Here is a 25,878-nt window from a genome sequence, read left to right as displayed (position 1 = left end):
AATTTTAATTTTTGATGTCTGAAAATGTATTTCTGATATCAATATTATTTCAGATATCTAAAATGGCTTTCTTACTAGTAACAATCACATTCATGATATCAGAAATTAAAATTGTCACTAGTGAAAATGGAATTATTGATATCAAAAATGAACATTGTTACTAGTAGCAATTCAATTGTTGATATCAAGAATAGACATTTCAGCTAGTGACAATTGAATTCTTGATATCAAAAATAAAGGTTTTTACTAGTAAGAATTGTATTTCTGATATGTGAAACTGGAATTTCAACTATTAAGAAATTAATTCTTGATATCAACAATGGATTTTGAATGGCAGCCTATGGTGACATTTCACTAGTGAAAATACAATTACAGATATCAAGAATTATAGTTTTTACTAGTTGAAATTCAATTGTTGATATCAAGAATTATCATTTTAACTAGTGAAAATTTAATTGTGGATATCAAAGAAGTAGCATTGTTACTAGTAGAAATCTAATTCCTGATATCAATAACTATCATTTTAACTAGTGAAAATTTAATTGTTGATATCAAGGCTTCATATCCTGGAAATGAATAAAAGTTAAAACGGCTTGCCATAGGTATCAGCATGTGGGATTTTACCAGTTTTCTGTCCAGCAGGTGAAAATTATGCATCTGATCACTTGGTAGAGTAACAGCACAGCTCTCCTCAACAACACACATGATTTGAGGAATCATTCATGTCTGGAGATCAAACGGTGCAGGATGTGTGATACTTTTGGTAATGAGTTTGTTGTATATTTCCAGTAATGCCCCTTCTCTCTGCCCACCTGCGGATGACACTTCTGCTGGCACGGGTACGATCAGATTGAAGACACACCTGGAAAAGAGGTCAGTGGAGCAACAGAGAAAAACAGTCTGATAAGAGAAATTGGAAAGTGAGGAGAACAGAGTCGGGGATTTCAGTTTGATGACTTTAAAAAGGCCGTTGTTCTCGCCGAACACGAGTTTGACGCACAGAAGCGAATAACTTTACACGTCTGATTGGACCACGTGTGCCACATACAGAGGAAACAGTGTTTTTGTAACACAGCATGACCATTTACCATCCAAATCTAGTGTCACTGTGAAAAAAATCATGCTAGAAGTCTCTTATAAAGTATAAATTATATTCGTTTGCATGAAGAGCGAAAGATTTGTGCATTTAAAGGGACACTTTCTACACGATTATAAATTAACATGATACTTATATTTATTGTGCTTTTCATTAAGAGCAGCCTGATAAACCAGATGGCATTAGTTACAAAAAGCTTTCATTCATACATTCACATGTTAAAAGAACACAAGTCTGTTAGTTTTTCTTAGTTTGATAAGGCCCGTGTTTGTTCTCAAATACTTGCAGATGAAAATCACATTAACACCATTAAATAGATAAATATGCATTTATTTATTTTCCATATCTATTTAAGGAATATTGTATACATATATATTCCTCATATAAATATGGAAAACACTCGGATATAGAATCTAAAGCATCTTTACATAAATTGATGCATCAATTCAATAGGATAATTTATGTACAAATGGATTTTTGAATGATATTTCATTAAAAAGGCCCATTGTTAATACTGTGTCACCTAGCTAAATTGGAAACAGGAGACGAAATACTGAAGAACAGTTTAGTCATGTGACACCAACGCAGCACTTCCACCATTTACAGCACAATACAGTCTTCTCACTGCTGGTGCGAAAAAGCTAGTGGAATCTGTGTTAGATTGTGACTGAAAAGGTCCAGTGACCCGAGATCATCTGATCTAGAGACAGCCATACAGAGCTGATCCCAGAGCAGTGTGTCCATACTGAGAGCAGCACGGGCTTCTGGAGGCATACGCAGAGATCAGGCGGACACGGGGGTCTTAAGCGTGCTGAGACCACAGGAACCGGTCACAGCGCTCCAACATGGTCTGAATCAGTGCTCTAAGAGGACAGTGAGAGAAAATGCATGAGAATAAAAACTGTTAAACATTACCCATGTTCAGGATAGGATATACAAGCTGTTTTCAAATGACATTCCTAAAGGAAAACTACTGCACAATACAGTATATACTGTATACTATGGAAGCTTGTTTCCGCCACTGAACAATAAATAAATAATAATAATTGCGACTTTTTATCTCACAATTCTGACTTTTTTTCTCACAATTGCGAGATATGAAGTCAGAATTGTGAGAAATAAAGTCGCAATTGCGAGATATAAAGTCGCAATTCTGAGAAATAAAGTCGCAATTGCGAGATATAAAGTCAGAATTGCATGATATAAATTCGCAATTGCGTGTTATAAAGTCAGAATTGTGAGATATAAACTATTCTGAGGTAAAAAAAAAAAAAAAAAAAAAAAAAAAAATTCTTTTTTTCCTTAGAATTGGACTTTATATCTCACAATTCTGAGAAAAGATGTCAGAATTGCGAGATATAAACTCGCAATTATGTGTTATAAAGTCAGAATTGCGTGAAATAAAGTTGCAATTGCGTGTTATAAAGTCAGAATTGCGTGTTATAAAGTCAGAATTGCGAGTTATAAAGTCAGAATTGCGTGATATAAAGTCGCAATTGCGAGAAAAAAAAGTCAGAATTCTGACTCTACAACACGCAATTCTGACTTTATAACTCGCAATTCTGACTTTATAACTCGCAATTCTGACTTTATAACTCGCAATTCTGACTTTATAACACGCAATTCTGACTTTATAACACGCAATTGCAACTTTATTTCACGCAATTCTGACTTTATATCACGCAATTCTGACTTTATAACACGCAATTGCAACTTTATTTCACGCAATTCTGACTTTATATCTCGCAATTGCAACTTTATTTCACGCAATTGCAACTTTATTTCACGCAATTCTGACTTTATATCTCACAATTCTGACTTTATAACATGCAATTGCAACTTTATTTCACGCAATTCTGACTTTATATCTCGCAATTGCAACTTTATTTCACGCAATTGCAACTTTATTTCACGCAATTCTGACTTTATATCTCACAATTCTGACTTTATAACACGCAATTGCAACTTTATTTCACGCAATTCTGACTTTATAACACGCAATTGCAACTTTATTTCACGCAATTGCAACTTTATTTCACGCAATTCTGACTTTATAACACGCAATTGCAACTTTATTTCACGCAATTCTGACTTTATATCTCGCAATTCTGACTTTATATCTCACAATTCTGACTTTATAACACGCAATTGCAACTTTATTTCACGCAATTCTGACTTTATAACACGCAATTGCAACTTTATTTCACGCAATTGCAACTTTATTTCACGCAATTCTGACTTTATAACACGCAATTGCAACTTTATTTCACGCAATTGCAACTTTATTTCACGCAATTCTGACTTTATATCTCGCAATTCTGAGAAATAAAGTCAGAATTGCGAGATGTAAACTCGAAATTGTGAGATAAAAAGTCGCAATTATCTTTTAAAATGTTTTATTTTGTTGCGGAAACAAGCTTCCATAGTATACAGCCTACTATTTTCCAAAAAAAAATTTGTTTGCAATGGAATATAAGCATACTATGCAATATATACGCAGTACACTGCCTACAATTTTCCAAAAACAATGTCTAAATTCAAAATAGCATACTCTTACTATTTCTGCCATATAAGGGTATAGAAGAAATAGTAAGAGTGGTATAGTAGTATGCTATTTTGAAACATATAGTCTGAATTTGGAATAGTATGAAAGCATGCAATTCCAAATTCAGACTATATGTTTGGAATAGAATTTTAGCACAATGCGCACAGTATATACTGTAAGACTGCCTTACATATCTTTATCTGGCAGAAATAGTAAGAGTGCAATGCTAGTATGTTATTCCGAATTCAACAAATATGTTCAGAATAGCATACTTTGCGGTATATACTGCACACAAACTACTATTTTTATAATCAGTGTGTTCTGCGTGGAATACTAGTGAACTGCATACTCAAAACTACAGTAATCAACATTTGAAGTGGATCAAAAAAAGTTAATCAAAGTTGCCCTAAGACAAAGAACGGGTTTTGTTCAAAATTTATGTATGACTTTGATGAAAGGTTTTGATCCACTTCAAATGTTGACTAGTGTATATACTGCACTTTACTGTTTTTCACACGCTCACCTTTGCCGCTTCTCAGCCATACGCAGCAGATCACAGACCAGCGTGGAGCGTGAACTGAGATCCACCTGTATCCCGCGTTCCTGGAGGGCCGTCAGGGCCTGGTCCGGCCCGAAGACCTTGACCAGACGCAGGATGATGTTCTCTGGGCTGACCCGAATGCTCCAGTCATTTGAACTGTTTGATAGGTCAGAGGAACTGTCACTCGTGCCGTTACTGTTAGTGTCGTCTGAACAGGATCCATTGGTGCTGCTGGGCAGAGGTGAAGTGGGCGGCGCTTCGTCGACTGAACTGATTTGCTGTGAGAGCTGGAGTAGCAAAACCCACTCATCAAGAGACTGAGGAACAATACCTACAGAAAGAGAAAAAGCCATATTTTAGGGCGAGTTTACACGACAACGATATGCTGAAAACTGTGAAGTTTCTCCTTTGAGTTTTCCGCGTACAGACGACGCCATCGTCAAAACGATCCCCATTCACACTAGGGGTGTGAATCGGACAGTTCATCACAATACGATACGATATCGATTCTCTCAGCCAGCGATACGATATTTTCCGATACTTCAAAAAATTCCACGATACGATTCGATTCGATTCAGGGCTATATCGATCGATTAATCGATATTTAGATATTATGTTCACACAACCAGTTACGTTTTTATTAACTCACAAATGCAATCAAAATATATAACATGAACGTTTAATTAAACTCTTTGAAAATTGCACACCCTCTCCCAATTGGGATATTTATAACAGTACTCCGTTCTTGTTCATTTTCATAAATCATGTTTTTTTATTATTATTGTGCATCCAAGTAATATCAATCAAACTGCAGCTGGGTTGTTTTGATTGATGATAATAATCACTTAAAAAATACAGGTAAATTACAAAATTAAAGTTAATTGAAAGTATGCTTTAATATGTTAAAAGGTTTTTTTTTTTTAGCAGAGCAGATACATTCACATTTCATCTTTCTGAGTCAAACAAAACCAAGTAATTGCTATGATAAATAATACAATACTCGGTTAATCTTCATAACGTTAATCTCCTCAGCTGACATAGACGCCTAACAAACTTTGTTGTTGTGATAACGTACACGCAGTACAGAGATCTTTTCCCTCACCACTAAACGAGCTGCTTTAGTAAGGTTCCGTGAAAATGTTTCAGGTTTTATTTTCCTTTTACGCCCTGAAGAAGATATCACGAGTTCATTGAAATTATCCATCCTCGATCACTTTTAGTCAGCTTTGACGAAACTCTTCTTAGCCAGCGCGTCTTTTCAAAGTGACATCTGACCTGAATACTGCGCGCTGAGTCGCTAAAACGGACTTATCGTGTTGTGTTCACCAACAAGGGTGCGAGTGCTTGTCTGTTTCTGCTGTAAAACATGAACTCGCGATGCCTTGACAGCGGACAATACCGACTTTTGTGAAAAAAACTTGTTTAGGGTTTAGTCAGTCTTGTCAGGCGTCTTTTTCAGATGAGGAGATTAACGTTACACACCGGCAGGCGGTTGGTGAGTAAACGAAAATGTGCGCTTTGGCGGAAGGATGTTACGTGAGAATGTGGAGAGTGTCAAAATAAAGGTGTATATCGATATTTTAAGTGTGGAATCGATGCATCGTATCGTTAGACGTTATATCGATGTATCGTTACACCCCTAATTCACACAGATCCACGAAAACGACTAAAAACGCTGTATTCTGCTGCCAGGCCGTTAGATGGCGATGAAACACTATAAACTGAACACGTAATACGCATGTGCATGACGTCATCGTCTTTTTGTTGTTAGTTACACAGAAACTACACAGATACACAATTTTTAAAAACGTGCGTTTTCAGGCACCCAAAACGCTGTTGTCGTGTAAACGACCCCTTAGATATCGCATAAAAAGTTTTACGATTTAGTTGAAAACGGTGTCGTGTAAAGAGACCCTTAGATATGGAATAAATGCTGCAGAACTGATTCATGGGTTATTTAAGGCCTGGTACACACGTACACGAGTATTTTTATGAACATAATTTTTCCTCCTTCGTTTAAAAACAAATTTGCGTCCACATGAAAATGCAAAAATACGCTATTTGGCTCTGTCAAGAGCATTACAAACCAACAGGTGGCGATATAACCCTAACCGTGAAGCCATATTGGCCAATCAGAAACCTGGAAAAAAAAAAGGTTAATCCCGTTCTGGTTCTGACGTCACAAGCCAAAATCTCCAGTTTCACCGTTTACATGACAACACTGCAACCGGAGTTTCTAAAAATCTTCACCCTGGTTGGAGTTTTCCAAAAAGTTTGGTTTCAGTGACCGGATACTGTGTGAGGACGAACGGCCAAACTGCATAGAATGAAAGCTGCGGTTTTGAAAATACCCGTGTTACACCGTGTCCTAACCACACACTCTGCGACACCCTATAAAAGGCTTCTTTCCATGTTAATAGTTTTTGTCCTAACCAGCAGCGCGAACAACAAACTCAAAGTGTGGCGATGATAATCTCAGGCACTGTTTATGTGCTTTATTTAATGTTAAAAGTGTGTAATGTGACTTTGAATATCATTTAGAGCTCCAGCTTTGTAGCTGTAAAAGTAACAATGGATAATTCACCTCAGATCTTGAAATTAAACAAATGGAAATGTACAAACTGTGAACAAACAAGTGTATTCTTTGACAAAGATTGTTTTAGTAACTCAGTAGCCTATGTATGTGAATAATGTTTAAATGGTGTACTATTTGTGAATTTGATTATGTACTTATCCATTTTCTTGCGAGTGCCGTCAAGATTACTCTCTAGTGCCGTGCACTCGCCGCGAGACTCCGCCCACACGCTGTTCTGATTGGCTGTGGGTTTTGATTGATTTTTACGTATCTCGCAGTCGCGTCGAATCTAGTGTGGACAGACAAATTATTTGTCGCTGGAATCATATCGCATCGCGTCTGGTTAGGACACGGTGTAAGTGTCAGACAGACAGCTCTTGGTTAGCGAATTAGACTTTATATTGACAGTCTCTCTTCCTCTGTTCATCTAAAAGACAGTTTTGAGTATCTGTGATTGTTTTACCATCATCCTCCTCTAGAAGCGTCATGTCATCCAGTCTGCAGATGGCGCTGAAAGCCTCTGCTCGTCGCTGCAACTCTCTGCACAGGTACAGGTAACCCATCCAATACCTGAGAGACAAACAACACAGTCAGAGTTTATACAACCACCCATTCTGATTTAATTCTATCCATTCTAATTCTACACTCACCCTTGAGTTCTACACATCTCCAGCATCTTCTGCTTGGAGGCCAGATCAGCAGGCAAGCGGATCAGCAGAGACAGCAGACGCCCATAACCCCAGCTGAAGAAATGAGAGTGCCACCTACAGCACAGGAGACAATATAATCAGCGAAATAGGAATATAGTATATTTACCCTCCGTTTCACAGAGTCTAGTCCCAGACAAAAATGCTGTTTTAACTGAAAGCAACTTAAAATATGTCAGTGTCATTGTTTTGTCTCAAGATGCACACCAGTAATGTTTTTTTTCTAAGACACGTTTATAAAAGCTACTTAGAAGTCCTAATTGAAATAAGGCCTAAGCCTTGGCTTAGTCTAAGCCTGTCTGTGAAACCAGGCCATAGAATATAGAAAGAGAGAGAGACACATTATAGAGTACAATATTATATATATATATATATATATATATATATATATATATAGAGTACTGTGCAAAAGTCTTAGGCATGTTAATATCCCACACCCCACACTAATTTACAGAAAAACTGAGACAGACTAAATCCAGAAGAACTGCGGGAACGTCTCCGAGACGCTTGAAGAAACCTTCCTGCTAAGCTACAGTACTGTGAAAAGTACTGGCACTTGTGTTAAAATGCTGTAAAGTGAGAATGCTTTCAAAAATAAAATCACAAATTGAATTTATTTATGATTTAACATCTATTAACTAATTCAAATCCATATTAGGGCTGTCAAAAGATTAATCGCGATTAATCGCATCCAAAATAAAAGTTTGTGTTTACATAATATATGTGTGTGTACTGTGTATAATTATTTTGTATATATAAATACACACACATGCATGTATATATTTAAGAAATATTTGCATACATATACTGTATATATATTTATATAGTTTATATTATATATAAATATAATTTTTTTTATATATAAATAACACATTTTTCTTAAATATATACATGTATGTGTGTGTATTTATATATACAAATTTAATTATACACAGTACACACACATATATTATTAAAAACTTTTATTTTGGATGCGATTAATCACGATTAATCTTTTGACAGCCCTAATCCATATATGATGTAACGACCCTTTGCGTTTAAAACGGCTTTTGTCCAGGTACACTTGCGCATAGTTTTTCAGGGAGCTTTGCAGGAAGGTTTCTTCAAGCGTCTCGGAGACGTTCCCGCAGTTCTTCTGGATTTAGTCTGTCTCAGTTTCTTCTGTTTCTTCCTGTAATCACAGACGGACTCGATGATGGTGAGATCAGATCAGACCGGCTGTTGTCAGACTCCTTGTGCATTCACAAATCTCACTGGATTATTACAATTAATGGCAAAAAGAATGTTTGGAAATATATATATACACATACATACATATAAACTTTCAGTGCATAATTGTTTTGGGACAACATTTGTTTTACAGACAAAAATCGTTTTGTGTACCTGGGCTGTCCGTCAGGAGTGAGTGTGTCATCCCTTAGTGGGGCATCTTGGGATAACGCCAGTTCCAGCCAATCCTGTCGCAGAGTTTCTGGCTGGAGAAGAGAACCCAAGAAAGGCAACCTGGGAGATGAAAAAAAAAGTATATAGATTATTTATATGTTCAAGAATACAATATCACAGTGTTAAAATGACACATACACAACCTTAACAACCAGGACTAACACACATTGTAAAACATTGTATAATGTAACACGGCCGTACCGCTGCTGCTCGGCTCGTGATTGGACCAGATTGTCCAGATAAGGCAGAAAGTGGCTGGGTAAAGCCATAGCCATGATGTCAGAGGGGAGGATTGTGGGATAGAACTGCGGGTAGGCACGAACGGCCAGCTCCCCGTGCTTCTCATAGAGTCTACAGAAAGAAAGCGAACATTATATTCAATATAAATAGTTTAGAGCTTTATTAATCCCCATGGGGCAATGCATTTAAACCGTCATGGTGCTTCACATATAACACTTAAAGGGATGGTTCGGAGTAATTTCAACCTAGGGTCCTTTGCACCATGACCTCGAGCCAAACACCCCTCCCAGAAGCTTTTTTCCCCTTGGTTGAACATTATTAAAGTTAGAGATTATTTAGAGATATCAGCCGGATGGCTTAGTGCAGGCGCTAATGGATCCTATGATGTATCTGGTAAATTACTCCACTAATAATGCCTGGAATGGTATCAAACTTCTACAGTAGTACAAATAGGTTCTGTACTCATAAAACGAGGCATTGGAAAGTTTGTAAATAATTGTTGCAAAATGTTACTACCAACAAAATATTAGTGCATTCCTGGAACTGGGTGTCGGTACACCACATCCTTATGCATCGCTTTCTGTCAGGACTTTTACGGGCTTTTCCCAAACCACTGAAGTGACCTCGACGTCCAGGTTAGCAGTAGCATTAGCTGTCAGGCAAGTGTTATTTAAAAAAACTCCTGATGTACTTTCCAATGTCTCGTTTTATGAGTACAGAACCTATTTGCACTACTGTAGAAGTTTGATACCATTGCAGGCATTATTAGTGGGGTAATTTACCAGATACATCACAGGATCCATTAGCGCCTGCACTAAGACATCCGGCTGATATCTCTAAATAAGCTCTAACTTTAATAATGTTCAACCAAGGGGAAAAAAGCTTCTGGGGGGGTGTTTGGCTCGAGGTCATGAGGTCATGGTGCAAAGGACCCTAGGTTGAAATTACTCCGAACCATCCCTTCAACACATACATTCAAATACTCAAAACTACACAAAATACATAAAATAAATAAATAATAAGTGAATACAAAATGATGTGTTCACACCTCTACAGGTGACCATATTGATAATATACAGATACTAAGAGTGTGTTTTGCTCTGAGTGATGTAAACTCACCTGTACAGGTGTGAGAGGAGCAGAGGTGTGTTCCAGGGCTGAAGTTCTCTTAGACTGCGCAGAGACTTTAGCAGGTCGCCCTTCTGAATCACTTCCACCACCTTACTGGCCTGAGTGAACTCTACCACCCGCCACAGATTGTGAACAGTATTAATATTAAGGCATGACACCTCAAATATACAGTACAATAATGATATCACCATACTTTCAAGGTCAACTTGATCAAGAATTGCTATTTTTTATTACAAGTTTTCTGAAATTATGCGTTTAAATATGCAAATTAGGCATTATCTAATTAAATATGCAATAATTATGTATATATTTCCGGACCATAAATCTGAACACTAAATAAAGCCAGGTTCAAAATTCCTTTTGAATTTTTTTTTTACATATTATATTATCATATTTTGGATTTCTCTTTTTATCACTCCAAAAATCGTAAAATACTGTCAACGGCCAGAAACTAAAAAATTTCACCATGTTTTTAGGAATAAAAGGTTGTATAAAATCAGGCGAATTATATATGAATAAACCCTTCCATTAAAACCTTTAGAATATAGATAGGAATTAAACTAATGTTTGGTGTATGTAAAGATGCTGAAGTGGAGATTTCTGAGAAAAACACTCATTGCCTTTTAAAATAGGTATTGTGATTGAAATCTACAGGTGCAAATAGATGCAATAAAATAAACACTCAAAGGTGCATTTTAGATGTATTATTTCCACTACTCTGAAAAAAACATGTTATAAAAAGCCAAATAGCATTAAAAAAAACAATGTTTTTTTTTCCTGTAGTGTCTTGCCTTAGCAGAATTGCAATAAAAAGCAGGTTTATTATTACAGCTACTCTTAAAACGTACCCAGCATGCCAGCGATATACGCCTTCAGCACCTCTCGGTGCTCTCTGTATCTCAGCAAACACATCTTCCTCACTCTCTCCTGGTCCAACAGGAAGAAGAACCTCCTCAGGAACACACACACACTTTCGACGCCTCCTCTACCGGGGCAGCCCATCTCCAGATAAAGACAGGCCAGCTGTGAGAGGTCAGCCTGGAGGTCAGGGGGCAGAGGTTTGGGGGAAAACAGTTGGATTAATTCAACATGGTTAGCAAGAGGTGGGAATGACGCTCTGACTGGGGCGGTGGAACAAGGAATGGTCTCTCCGAGGTCCTCTTCTTCAGTGAGGGTTGCGGATTCATCCAGGCTAGTAGACGGCGCGGTTAAGATCTCTGGCTGAACCCCGACGCAGCAGGACATTGATGAAACAAGCTCTTCCTCCTCTAGAGGAGTTATTTCTCTAGGTACGGTGTAATCCTCAGGACCCAGAACCCTCTCCAGAACCGGGGCCCAGTCTTGGAGCACATCGCTGAGGCAGACGGGGTCCAGTAAAACCATGGGGTTCTGGATCTGAGAGCTACAACAGAACATATATCAACTCTAATAGCAGTAAAGCATCAGCAACTACAGTGATTGGCTAGTCATATTTATATATATAAATCTGAATAGAAAAATCATTTGACACAATGCAGGTCTACTAAAAATGCAGTAGTACACTATTCAACATTTGAAGTGGATCACAACCTTTCATCAAAGTTATACATGAATTTTGAACAATACCCGTTCTTGTCTTAGGACAACTTTGATGAACTTTTTTTGATTCACTTCAAATGTTGACTACAGTACATAATTTTCCTTATGCATTAAATGAATTTTAAACAAAAATCTTGAGAAAGAACTTATAATTGACTGCAAAGTTTTGGGTTAGCAATTTTTTTTATGTATTTGAAAGAAGTCTCTTATGCAAAAAATACAGTAAAAACTGTAATATTTGTAATATTAAGAAATGTTATTACAATTTAAAATAACTGTTTTCTATGTGAATATATTTTACAATGTAATTTATTCCTGTGATCAAAGCTGCATTTTCAGCATCATTACTATATATTTTTCTAGAAACCGTGATGCATTTTTTCAGGATTCTTTGATGAATAGAAAGTTCAAAAGAACAGCATTTATTTAAAATGGAAATCTTTTTTAACAATATAATTCATCATTGCTGATCTTACATAATACCATCTCTCATTAATGTATCACATGTAAACATACATTAGCTTACAGTTTAACTGTCTGCAGCAGTAGGAAGGAACTCACATGGCTTTCTTTGTGGCGTCTCTCAACTCCTGCAGCTCAGACTCCGAGCTGGACTGCTCAGCGTACATTCTTATAGAGAGAGAGACCATCAAAAACCACAATACAAACAACGTAACTATATAAAACCATCAATAGCAGCAGTCAGACAACATTAACACACTCACTCATGCTCGCCTTCCTCTGGAAGAGGAGTCGCTGTGGCCGTGACCTCTCCTTGAACGCCTTCCCTGAGGTCAGGCCGAGGCCATAGGTCAGAGTTCATCTGAAGCGTGTTGATCTTCTCGGTCGTCTTTTTCACAAAGCTAGAGACACTGACATACACACATTTACAATTATAAATCGCTATGATCATAACCAAGATCAGCAATGACAGTCCAAAACATAAGCAGCTGGTTTTCAAATAAACAACGTCTGCATACATTAAAAACAAAGAGAAGGAGAAATAGTTGGTAACCTCGCCAATCATGCGCATCAGCTTAAAATGAGACAATGTGTCAAGGACATATGTGACACAACGACAAAACAGGAAGTCACAGTTTTAAAAATACCCTGGGTATCAGCAGCTGCATTTTAATAAGCATTAGAGCTTCCTTATGACCCAGCCAATCAGACTGTGTCTGGTGTGAAATTAAAGAGGAAATGAAATTACAATGAAATATAAGGGGAATTTATGTGGTCAGATGCTTAAGTGTGTGTGTGTACCTGTCTCGAACAGCCTGCAGGGCCACTCGTGGGGGCTTTGAGCGGAAAGTAAGAGGCAGAAACTGCAAGCCGAGGTCTGACCTGTCGCCCTCTCCACGCACAGACTGAGAGTCTTCAGGACAGCAAAAGGAGGAGTTGAAATGATAGAGAGATGAATGAAGAGAATGAGAAGAAGTCAGAAGATGTGGAAACAACTAGGCGAAAGCAGTGAATAAAGCAGATATTAACTGATTCATCACATGACGAAGGTCAGCTAGAATACTGATCAGAAAAAAATAATCTAAGTGTGCAAAACACCAGATAAATGATTAAACTGCTGCTCACTGATGTTTTAGTGTATTTTATTGCAAAATATTTGACATACAACACACTGACATACAATTACTACTATAAAACCATTTAAAAATTCACAAATAATTATATATTTTTTGTCATAAGTGTAAACTTTGTTTTTTTGGTTGATAGCTCTGCACGCAGTTAAATCACATTGGTTCCCTTTATTGAACATCAAAATTGTTATTAAAGATCAATTCTGATTGGCTGAGTTTGTTGCATAATGTAGTTTTTTGATGCTTTCAGTGAAGATGCGAAAATTAAACTTATTTACTATCTTAATACATGTTCCTGGTGTTATTATTCTCCATGATTCATCCATGCATGTTACTTCAAATGCAAAATAAGGGTATGCTCTGCCTCTAAAATGGCTTTCCTTCATGGCTGATGTCACAGTAAATAAAATGAAGTCCCACTTCACATTTTTATATCTTGCTGAATATCCTTGCTCACTCTGAAATATGTCAATTTACTGAAAATTGGTTGCTTTAAGACACAGTGTTACAGTTTCTATGTAGTTTTACAAGCAAAATAGTTATGTGTTGAAGAAAGTCCCTTTCTGTATTCTTGTATTCGGACAAGGAATTCCCACTGAGAGAGCCGAACTCTTACTAATTCCCTTTTAGGTTTGAAATCGATCTCTCTGTCTCACCATTGTCCACCTGCTCTTCCTCAGTGAAATTGAACTCCTTCAGCCGCTCCTCCTCAAGCATCGATTGGTTGGCGAGGGAGTTGGTGTCATCATCTGATTGGCTGCCTCTTCGGCTGATGACGCGGTAGATGCCGCAGTCCAGAACGTTAAAGCTCTCCTGCGCAGGAAGAGTCATTTAGTATTTTAAAAATGTGTCTCTATACATAATATCTGTGTGTTTTTGCACTCACGTGCGAGGAAATGCTGCTCCTGCGGCTGCTGCAGGCCGAGTCCAGTGGCTCCAGTTTGCTGATCACTTCCTCCAGCTGACCAATCAGCTGCTGTTGGGAGGAGGAGTTTAGCTGAGCCTTGAGATGCTCCAGTCGATCAATGGGGAGGGACTTCCTGGCCTGAAGAAATGCAAAAGAGAGAGACTATTTTTGGAATGGAGCACTAGCGTAATATTTAAAGCACACTGAACAGTACATACTACCTCTTTCTTAAAAAGCCCACTGAAGTGCCTTGGAACAAGCAGCTTTATTTGACATAATTTCCACTGAAACAGGAAGCTAAGCTGGGACATACTGAATGGCCCCTCCCCATAGGCGTCGATTTCGGTGGGGACGGTGGGTACGCGTACCCACCAGATTTCGTCATGAGTCATTTTGTATCCACCACTTTTAACTTCCGTCCATATTAATTTGACATTTGGTTCGATTTTTTTTTACCGTTTTCAGTGGTTATGAGGAGCAATATGAGAGAGACATTTGGTAATCATTGTCTGACCCAACAAAAAAACATTATAATATTCATTTTATTTTATTTTTCGTGTTCGCATTTATGAGGGGAAAAAACAACGTGTCAGTTCTCGGTAAAGACGTGAGCGCTCTGAAAGCGGCACTAAAAGACTGCTTTAAAACTTTCACAGAGACCTCAAACAGAACAGCTGCCTTTCTTTAATTTGAATTTCGTTTTGTATTAATTATATCTTAATTTTAATCAATGTTTCATGAACCAATTGCTTGGATTTAATAAATAAGAAGTAAATATAGCAGAATCACGACAGGGAGGCGCCGGCGAGTGAACTGGAGTACGCATTCATAATCATTACTTTTACCGGTTCTTTGTGGCAAGCTTTATGCGTGCGGTCGTGCGCTTGAGTGCGGCTATATTACGTAAACGTTCATTATCCTGTAGGCTATATAAGTAATTAAATTAATATAAAAGGGCAGAAGCAGCCCTTATTCCACATATTTTCGAACCAGGCAACAGGACATCTGTGTTGAGCGAGCGGCCCTGCGGAATGAACGAGCGGAGCAGAATATTTAGAAATGCGCTCTCCACTCACGAGCTCTGATCGGAACAAACCCGAACCTCACTGTCTGCTGAACTTGCGCAGAAACATCAAAATATAACCAGCTTTTTAAAATGGTTTTTAAAACTAAACACTATTTTAGCACAAATGATGAGCTTATTGGCGATTTTTTTATAATTATTGACAAAATTAGAATATAGTAAAAGTTTTTTTTTTGTTTTTTTTTTTTAAGTTTTGGGTGGGCCTGTTGAAAAGTGGGGCCGTGCCTGAGCTACAGGACATCGTCTTTCAAAACATAACCTGCGCGAAATAGAGAAAAAAAAAATGAATGCGTCATTGTACCCAGCACTTCTGAAAATGCACTTCCAAATGCGTCTCTGTCCCCAGCACATTTCAAACCAAACTGACGCCCATGCCCCTCCCCCTTTCAAAATATCCAATAGCGTTTAGTTTACCTCACAGACTGCAAGTTGTACCTCACAGCACCATGGAAGTGAATCTGAGCGCTGATGATACGTTGGATTCAATGGTAGAGGTGTGAATAAATTCTAGCCATTTCACTCTTAACCAACGTACAGTTGGAAAACGGAATAAAACTCGAGCGTTTGAGCAACCGAACTCACATCTCCAGCCCATATTGCTTTGTGACGTGTCAACGGTCGCTTTGGCCAGGTGGTGTTTATAGCATAGGGGGCGGAGCTTTAGATTCTAGAGAGCATTTGATTGGACAGAAGATGAAGTCCACGGTGATGTCATATAAATCAGTGATCCATTTTGTTGGAAGTGAGAGATTTCTGACAAAATGCTTATTTTGAATGCTTTTGAATGCTTATATCTCATAAATATCTCACCCCGGACTGAGCCTGGGTTCTACCAAGGTTTATTTTTTTCTCCATTAGGTCACCTGATGGAGTTTTTCGGTTCCTTGCCACTGTTGCCTTTGGCTTGCTCAGTTGGTGATATTTAATTTAATTTAATCAATCAATAATACTACTGATCAGCCTTACCAAACGTGGACGTTTTTTCCACTAGAAACAAACCTTGTTGTGTTATTTTGATTTAATACTGTGAAGCTGCTTTGATACAATCTGTATTGTGAAAAGCGCTATACAAATATACTTGACTTGACTTGACTAAATGTGAATTTTGTCATTGTTTTGGAACACAGCAGCTTATTCATAACCTTAAGGCTAACATATTCACACTAAAAGCTAAAAAACGTACATTTAGATTCAGGGGGCATTTAAACTAGTATGTAAAACAGCATGTAGTATAAATGCGTACCCTGGATGTAATAACGGTATGCTGAAACATGCAGCAGACGGTGGCGGCGAGCGTCCAGTTCTCCCTCTTCATCAGCCGCTCCACACAGCGATCAGGTGACACCAGCAACAGGTGAGACAAACGTCCGTCACCATGGAGACAAAATATCTCGTTACGGAAAACTGAAATCTCCACCACATCTATAGAGGGAGGAAGACAGATGTGGATCCAAGTGCCGTAAAATGATCAAAATGGTCATACAATATATATTTTTTAAATATTCAAAATGAATTTATTTTTTATTAAAAATTATATATATATTAGTAAAAAAATCTAAAAATAATACATGCATAAAAAAATACAATTTTGAAAATAACAAAAAAATAAATGACTTTTTTCCATACATTTTTAATATATTATGTTTTATGTCAATTGGGTTGATTTTATATTATTAATATTTATTTATTACCATAATTATATAACTATTAATTTTAATTAATAGTTATGTAATTTAATTAATATAGTTAATTAATTTATAATAAATATGTTTTGGAAGACAGATAAAGAACCATGAGCTATAATATCATAAAATATTTTTTTTTAAATATGTTTGGAGTGAATATACTTTTGTGCATGCGTCACTTTCATGACCTCTCACCTTTGACCTCTGTCCACAGCAGAACCTGGCCACTGTGAGGTGTGAAGATGTAAATGGCAGAATCCGTCCAGGTGATCAGATTTTGATCACTAAGAAACACAAAAAGTCAAATATTAACACCAAAACCCTTTCAAACCTGAGAAGTTATCTTTGTAATCATAATACACACAGCATTTATGAAATACTGTGTCTTTACCAAAGAGGTCATGTGTTATTTTAATACAAGGAGTGGTTACCCAAACTGAAGGAGTCTTGGGAAAGCCAGAGACTGTGGACTCATCTGTGCGGGATTGAAATGAGGCTCATTCCTGAACACAAGACGTAAAAATACACAACAAAAATGTAATGAGAGAAAAAGAATGGAGATACAGAACTAAGATGATGTCACAAGTAAGTGTTAAACACACAAACACACACTTGTAAGAGACGAGGGGCAGCGGTGGGCAGGCCAGCAGCTGTTTGAACTGGTGTGTGCTCAGGACTTCTCCACTGAAGCTGGACTCCCATATGCGTGAGCCGGGCCGGGCGCAGTACAGCAGGGCAGGAGGACCCCCCCCCTGACCCCCCTGACCCCCCTGACCCCGCGGACCCTGCAGGAGAAAACACGCCCCAAACTCTCCGTCTCGCTCTTTATTACCCACACGCCAGAACTTCTCCCTGAGAGAAAGAGAGACAGAAACAGACTGAATTTATTTCTTGAATGTATGTGTATGCATTAAAAGGGTCCTATTGCGCTTTTTATTACATTTTCATCTTTCTTTAATGTGTAATGTTGCTGTTTGAGCATGAAGAAGGTCTGCAAAGTTACAAAGTCCCTCCAGCGGGAGTTCTTCTCTATATCAGTGTCAGTGTTTCTGAACTCCCTGAAACTCCTCCATTCTTCTGGGAACAAACACGTCACAAAATTCCTCATTATAATAATTAATACGCAGAATAAAGGGGCGGGGCCTGGTTGAGTAAGTTAGTAGTGTGTGGAAACTGGAGGTTATAGTAAGGGGCCAATCACAACACACTGATCCAGCCCGACCAATCAAAGCACACTGTGCTTTTCAGAAGGAGGGGCTGGGAAGAGAGGAGCAGCAACAATGGAGAATTTGGGAAAAATAATGTGTTTCTTGAACATTCAAGTATGAAAACCTATTTTAGCAGACCCCGAAAACAAATCAAGAAATGTTTTCTTTTTTTACATTTGATAAACATTTAATCTAAGTTATGGTCTGAGGACATGGGGAAAATGTGATATCAATGTTTGATATGATAAATAAAGAGCCCAATTCATACCTTTCATACATTTGCGTCAAGAATTCAAAGTGAACAAATAGTTTTTTAAACTAATTGCAGGTAAAGGGACGTGCTGTCCTATGTTTCCTGCCAACACACACACCTCTCGGTGTCACACAGGTAGCAGCGGCTGAGAGACGAGACCATCAAGTGTCCGTCTGTGTACCCCAGCTGAACGACACGCGAATCCACAGTGGTGATGGTCTGAACTGGGAACATCACAAACGCAGAGCCCTGTTTGGAAGCAAAACCAAACCACAAACAAACACACAAGCTCCGATTAGTACGTTTTTTTTGTGTGTGTGTGTGTAGTTTGTGTGTGAATGGCTTTGTCTTATGTGAATGCTTGTATGCTGCAACCAAATTGCCTTCGGGAAATGAATAAAGATGAACTGAACAAGCATAGATTCAAAATCACTAATTGTTATTTAAATAAAATACACTACCGTTCAAAATTTGGGATCAGTATGAACACGTGGAAAAGGTTTTCTTATACCTTCCCGAGTTTTGCCGACCCAGCCCGGACGCAGGACACTTTTCCCCCGACATCTCCAGCAAACACTCGGAGGGCCACGGTGTCCCAGCACAGAGATGTTACCGTCTGTCCGCGATGCTCCCAGGACACACACACGCGCTCAGGACGGCCACGCCTCTCCAAGTGCAGCTCCCACACCACCACCAACCCCTGACTGGCGTACACACACAACAAACGCATCCAGATCGTCAACTACAAACACCAGGAGCACATGTGAAAGTGGCGAAGATGAATTACCTTGTTGCTACAGCGATAAAGTCCTCATCATGGGGGCAGCATGAGACCTGCGTGATTGAGCCTTCCTAAATAAAGACAAAGAAGATACACACTAGCCACGTTTCCATTACAGATTTGCGCAAAAAATGTGCGATATTTTCTAAATGTCGATAAAAAACTATTGTGGTTTCAGACACCCAAATGGCTAATAAGGGATTATAATAAGGTATGTAAAGCAATACCAATAGCCCTATTAAAGATGAGACAAAACCATTTACATTATTCCAAAAGTCAAATAAATTTGCCTAAACTGCAACTAAACCAAAAAATTTAACAATAATTGTATTAGCAAAATATTCAAATGTAAACTATTTCATGATTTTGACCAAAATATAAAAATAAGGCATTATGATGACAAAATAACAAATAAATACATCAAATTCATGAAATGGCCTATACCTCCTAAAATCAAAATTATAAATGGATATTATCCAGCAGCAGCTATGCTTAAAAAGAGATTTGGTTTTGAAGTGGAGCCATGTGTGTTCTGTTCCCAGGAAGATGAAACTATTGAACATTTGTTTTTCTCTTGTTCAGTGATAAAAATATTCTGGCAAGATGTCATGAATTGGCTGGAAACAAAAATGGAGAGAATTACACAATTAAAGTTAGAGCAAATTCTTTTTGGTAATGAAAACCTTCCGAAGGAACTTTTTAGAATGTACAATATCATAACAATTATGGGTAAATACCATATTCATAAATGTAAATGGCAAAACAAAAATCCATCCCTAATGGTGTTTAAAATTGAACTGAGGGAATACTTTGCTTCTTTGAAACTTCTGAAAGACTCCAGTGATAACATTTACTCTCTATGTGAAGATGTCTCAAAATATTTGTCATTATAACTTGTAAAGCTTCCATGTAACTTTATTTTAAGAATATATGAAGACTGAGGACAATATATGTATGTGAACAACTTTGACATGCCTTATGGACTGAAGTGCCTTTGCTTAATTTATTTTATTTTACATTTATTTGTATTTATTTTCTTTATCGAAATTTTGTTCCATTTAATTGTGTTTAACTATGTTCTGCACATATGTCTCCCAGTGAGAGATTTTTTAAATTGTGTTTTGTAAATAAGTGTGTATAATAATTAAAAAAAGTATATTTGTTGCTTTGTTATATATATATATATATATATATATATATATATAAAAGACACCCAAATGGCTGTTCCCTCAAATAGTGCCATATTTAAAGTATTTTGGCTTTTAGTATGAATATGATAGCCTTACTGTTATCTATAAGCTAGTGTGCACCAGAACAATGACAAAATTCACATTTAGAAGACCAAACCCAACGTTGAAAATGAAAATCAGGTTGATGTCAGAATCCAACGCCAGATTGACATTAATCTCCAACGTTGGACAGATGTTGTATTGTGGTTGAAAATGAAAAGTGGGTTGACGTCAGAAACCAAGATCAGTCGGGTTCTGACGTCAACCTGACTTTCATTTGAAAAGTTGCAATCAAAATCATCCCCTGTCTGACGTTACTACTTTCTGCTCAAGGACTTTGACAGAATTGTAGTGGAGTAAAAAGTACGATATTTGTCTTTCAAATGTAGTGAAGTTAAAGTAAAAAGTTTCCAGAAAAAATAATACTCAAGTAAAGTACAGATAGACAAAAAGTGTACTCAAGTAAATGTACTTTATTACTGTCCACCTCTGGTTTACGTATATAGGCAGCCACTGCACTAGCCGTTATTATTAATCGAAGGAGACGTGTGTGTTATCCAAGGATTAATGGCAAGGAAAACCCCTTTCACATATGAGGTTTCTCATTTCTGCTTCAAGGTCTTGATAATTGTTGCACTTCTTTGTTGTTTAGAATCCAGTATTGTATTCCCGTATTACTTTTGTCTTTTATGAGTTTAATAAAGAACTCTATCTCGTCTTAACGAGAAACTAAACACACCGCGTCATCTTTAAATAATGATCGACTTTTATGTACGTCAGGTGACCTGTAAATGTGGAAAAACTGTTTCCATTGCAGTTTTGCGAACAATTCCGGTTTCGAATTGCCTGAAAAACCTCCTCATGCGAGCGTAAAAACATTTTTTTTGCGAAATATGGGAGTTTTTGCGAAATTGACGTGTTTCCATTGGGCGCATTTTCAAATCCCAATTTCAATTTGCGCAATCTGAAGGGTAATGGAAACGCGGCTAGTGATGAACACTTTCATTTTCACTCCGAAAATTGTTATGGCCGATATTATAAATCTTTTTTTTTTTTAAAGAGCATCCAGAGTAGGGTTGCAAAGGGGCGGAAAGTTTCCGGTAAATTTCCATGGGAAGTTAAGATGGGGAATTTTGGAAATATTCATTCCCACAGCAACCGCTTGCGCGTCCACTCTGAAATTAACTGTACACATAAGAGACGGATAGATACATTATTTAAGGTTATTTCTATTCGTTAGAATATTGATATATGAACTTGCTATTATTGATATTATTGATATTATTGAAATTGATATTATTGACTAAGCCCCGTTGCGAGCATGTGCGTCTCTCTAAACTTTCAGTGTGCTGCACTGCTCTAGTTGACTTCCCTTAAATTCCCATTAATTCCCATGGAAAGTTTCCATCTTTGAAAATTCCCATAATTTTGCAACCCTAATCCGGAGACATTAACGTTTCTCGATGTGATGTATCCCAGAAATCAGCAGGACTTTTTTTTACATGTCCCTATTTTCACTCATCTGTAAACACTTCCTGTTTCCTTGCTACTTAGAAACCAGTCAAAGCAGAGCATGATGTAAGTGAAAGATGATACCAATATAGACGACAATAATAATGAATCACTACTATGACTGTGTGATCAATAACTACTTCACAGAGCCACTAAAACACAGGAAGAAGCAAACGCATCATGCATACACCATTGCAGACTGCACAAAAGCTAAACACACAATTGATAACATTGGACAGTAGCATTTCAACACTGCTGATATTTCTATGTCACTAAGTGTGTAAAAGGGGAACTTGTGAAATGAGTTGGCTGTGTGTACTTTGTGTGTGAGGATGAGTTTCTGCTTCCAGCCGTCTCTCTGAATGAGGTGAAGTCCTCCGGAGGACGTGCCCAGAGCGAGCCACTTTCTGGACACCGAGAGGCATGTGCACTGCGGGACACAGACAGAGAAAGAAGGATATTAGAGTGAATCTCACAAAATGTACAGGTCATATTTCATAATGAATATAGAAATAATTAAATATAACATTATTGATTGCTTAAAGGGTTCGTTCACCCAAAAATGAAAATTCTGTTATTAATTACGCGCCCTCATGTTGTTCCAAACCCGTAAGACTTTCGTTCATCTTCGGAACACAAATGAAGATATTTTTTATGAAATCTGTGTGATTTCTGATTGACAGCTACGCAATTACCACTTTGACACTTCAAAAAGTTCATAAAGAGATTGAAAATTCAATCTGTTCATCATATAAAGTGATCGAATCTCTTCAGAAAATTTGGACTAAACCGCTCGAATCATATGGATTAGTTTCACGATCTCTTTATGAACTTTTTGAAGTGTCAAAGTGGTAGTTGCATAGCTCTCAATGGAGGGACAGAAATCACACAGATTTCATCAAAAATATATTCATTTGTGTTCCGAAGATGAACGAAAGTCTTACGCGTCTGGAACGACATGAGGGTGAGTAATTAATGACTGAATTTTCAGAAAATAGCTATAAAGATCATTTTCATGACAATTAAGCAACCCAGTTGTCATTAACGTAATGAAACAATAAAATAATCCTCATTATTGAAATTCAAAAATATTACATGCAACATTTAAATCACAATTATATATATATAAATAGTTATTTTTCCAGGATTCTTTAACAGCATTTACATGAAATTGAAATCTTTTGTAACATTGAAACATTTCTTCACAGTGACATTTGATCAATTTAATGCTTTTTGATGAATAAAAGTATTAATTTCTTTAATTTCTAATAATCTCTTATGTCACAATACAAAAAAAAAAAAAAAAAAAAAAATTGTAATGTTCTTAATGAAACTCTTTTTTCTTTTCTTTTGGTTTTAGGGTGAAACTACTTGACCCGAACATGTTTTGTTCGATTCATCTATTAAATTATTCCTCTTTATTATTCTCATGGCATGAAATCAAATCTGAAAGACGTTTAATTCAGCTCCCTCAAAAGTAAACACCACCAACCGCAATTCAGGTCAGCTTGGATAACAGTTGCCATAAAAGCTGTACCAATAAACACTTCAACTCTTTCACAATAGTTGAGTAGGTAAGTGCGTATGTTACTTTGATACGTCCCGAGTCCAGTCGCAGGGCGGAAAGGAGGGGGTCCAGACAGTCAAACTCTGCCAGGACATGAGTGCAGGACTCCACAGGAACCACAGGAATCATCCTGCACCAGCCTGAGAGGAAACAACAATAACATTGGCTTTTTAGTGGGAATCAATAGTAAATGCAGCATGTTTGTCTAACTAGACAGCATTTTGGTGTAATATCATAGGTGCATTTTTTTAGGCATCATATGTGTATTCCAAACAGCAACTTTGGGCAGATTATGCATGCATGGCATGTTTCAACAAGCAACCAATCACAAAAATGTATGCAAACGTTGTTACCAGGTACACAAGCATTCAAACAGCAGCACTTTTGGTCATCATAAGTGCGTTCAGAGTCTGATTATGCCCAAAAATGAGCCCTCAATAGGCAGCAGCACAGTGAGCTCACTAGGATGAGACACAGCCTTCCTCAGAGTCATATGATTCCAGGGAAATTCAATTGAAAAAGCATGACTACCACGCATCTCTCCTCTATTTTTCAGTGATTTTCCTTTGCTTTTCCACACAAAAATAGTTCCATTGAAGGACGATATATACAGACATAAACTATATGATATAAAGCAATGCTTAAACTAACCGAATATACAACAAAAACGTGATGTATAATCTATTTTTGGGAACTTTTACTCTCTTTATTTGTTTTTCACACATCTGAAAGTCAGCAGAAAAGACAAAACGCTTACTCTCTCACACATATACACACATTTTACCACTTCCGCTTAGTTTTGAACACATAGCCTATTTACAAGAGTTCATTTTATTAAACACTATATAACGTTAAAGGTGAATCTCAAAGTTATAAGTTATAAATCAAACCGCCGCGTTAGCCGATTAGCATGACTGTCAATCACGAGATCCGAGTTTAAAACTCGCCAAAACAGCAAAAAACATCGAATAAATACATTTTTATTTGAGTTTTTGTCTTTAAAAAAACAGTTTATTTAAGGTCATAGTTGATCCTGAGCTGGAAATTTAGGTACTTTCACAATCAACGTTTTAGTTTCTAACGTTACTTCTCCTCGTCATTCTTTCCTTAAATTCATAGTTGTATCATTTTAACGTTAAAGGCATTATAAAAAAAAAAAACATTTTTCAAACGTTATTTATTTTATAAATAAATAAGTTGAACTTATTTGAGTTGCTAAATATCACCTCAAGCATTTCAATAACGTATTAAACATGAATTAAGATGTATAAACTCGTGTTTTACCTCCACCTGAGTTCCAGACGCATTTAAATCTGCGAAACCTCCAGAAATGTAGTAAAAATTAATCATTTAGTGTGTAAAGTGACGATCATGTGTTTCTTTTCGCCACTGCAATTCCTGCAGTGTGTTTGACAGCTGACTGAAAACTGACCGGCGCTACTTCTCCATAGCGATCCACTCATTGTGACGCGCAGTGATTCACACTCGCCCGGGGAACTATTTCTGGCGCCTTTGGACCTCACTTACTATCAAATACATAGGGAACTTTACTTACTCATAGCAAAACTTAATATATCTTTTAATCATGCATGACAAAACATTTAAGTATTATTTGAATATATCTGCTTTACAAACAAATGATTCTCAAAGACGCGTAGGTGTTCCAGCAGTAGTTTGGGGTCCATTGGTCCATTAAAGTCTCTGGTTGGTATTGATTGATATTTGAGACGCCCAGGAGAATAAAGCCTGTTCCATCACCAGCAAGCAAAAATAGCCAAGACTCGACCCTCAAACATCTTACGCCCTTGTAATTAATGTGTTTAAGCGCCATAGTCATATAGAGATGTAGGAATTGTATTTTAAAGATGGCCATCACCAAATGCAAGCACAGAATGACTTAACTGAACTGTATGGTGGATCATGAGAAGAGAATATAACCTACAACAGTATTGATTACTGTATACAGTCTGAGACCAATACAAAAAGAGTTAACGATGCAAATGGTTAGTGGCCTACTGTAGAAACGGTGCAGAATCTTAATTTTTAGTTGCTCAAAATCTTTGTTTTACATTAAGCTGCTCGATTTGGTTTGAGCAGACATTATTCGTTATAAACCATGTCTGGAAGAAGTGTGTGGCCAGTTGTTCTATGTTTACATAGATGTATTGGTCTAACAAAGGGTTTTCAAACTGAGCACCACAAGG

General features: G+C 37.3%; 1 protein-coding gene across 1 annotated transcript; it reads right to left on the bottom strand.

Annotated features, from left to right (window-relative positions):
• Positions 1-945: 945 nt before the first annotated feature.
• Positions 946-25,107, bottom strand: hps5 (HPS5 biogenesis of lysosomal organelles complex 2 subunit 2). Its single transcript, XM_079859375.1, has 23 exons — positions 24,959-25,107; positions 23,699-23,814; positions 22,427-22,537; positions 19,373-19,437; positions 19,097-19,289; positions 18,704-18,834; positions 17,737-17,976; positions 17,556-17,627; positions 17,320-17,408; positions 16,683-16,861; positions 14,335-14,493; positions 14,105-14,261; positions 13,120-13,231; positions 12,582-12,728; positions 12,418-12,486; positions 11,127-11,680; positions 10,267-10,387; positions 9,109-9,258; positions 8,848-8,967; positions 7,408-7,521; positions 7,221-7,327; positions 4,165-4,513; positions 946-1,959 (listed from the first exon to the last, which is right to left on the bottom strand). The coding sequence occupies exons 2-23, from the start codon at positions 23,801-23,803 to the stop codon at positions 1,899-1,901; spliced, it is 3,405 nt and encodes a 1,134-aa protein (XP_079715501.1). The 5' UTR covers positions 23,804-23,814; positions 24,959-25,107; the 3' UTR covers positions 946-1,898.
• Positions 25,108-25,878: the final 771 nt, after the last annotated feature.

Source organism: Squalius cephalus (genome assembly GCF_949319135.1).
Source record: "Squalius cephalus genome assembly, chromosome: 23".
NCBI lineage: Eukaryota > Metazoa > Chordata > Actinopteri > Cypriniformes > Leuciscidae > Squalius > Squalius cephalus.
This window is presented reverse-complemented; position numbering and strand designations above follow the sequence as displayed.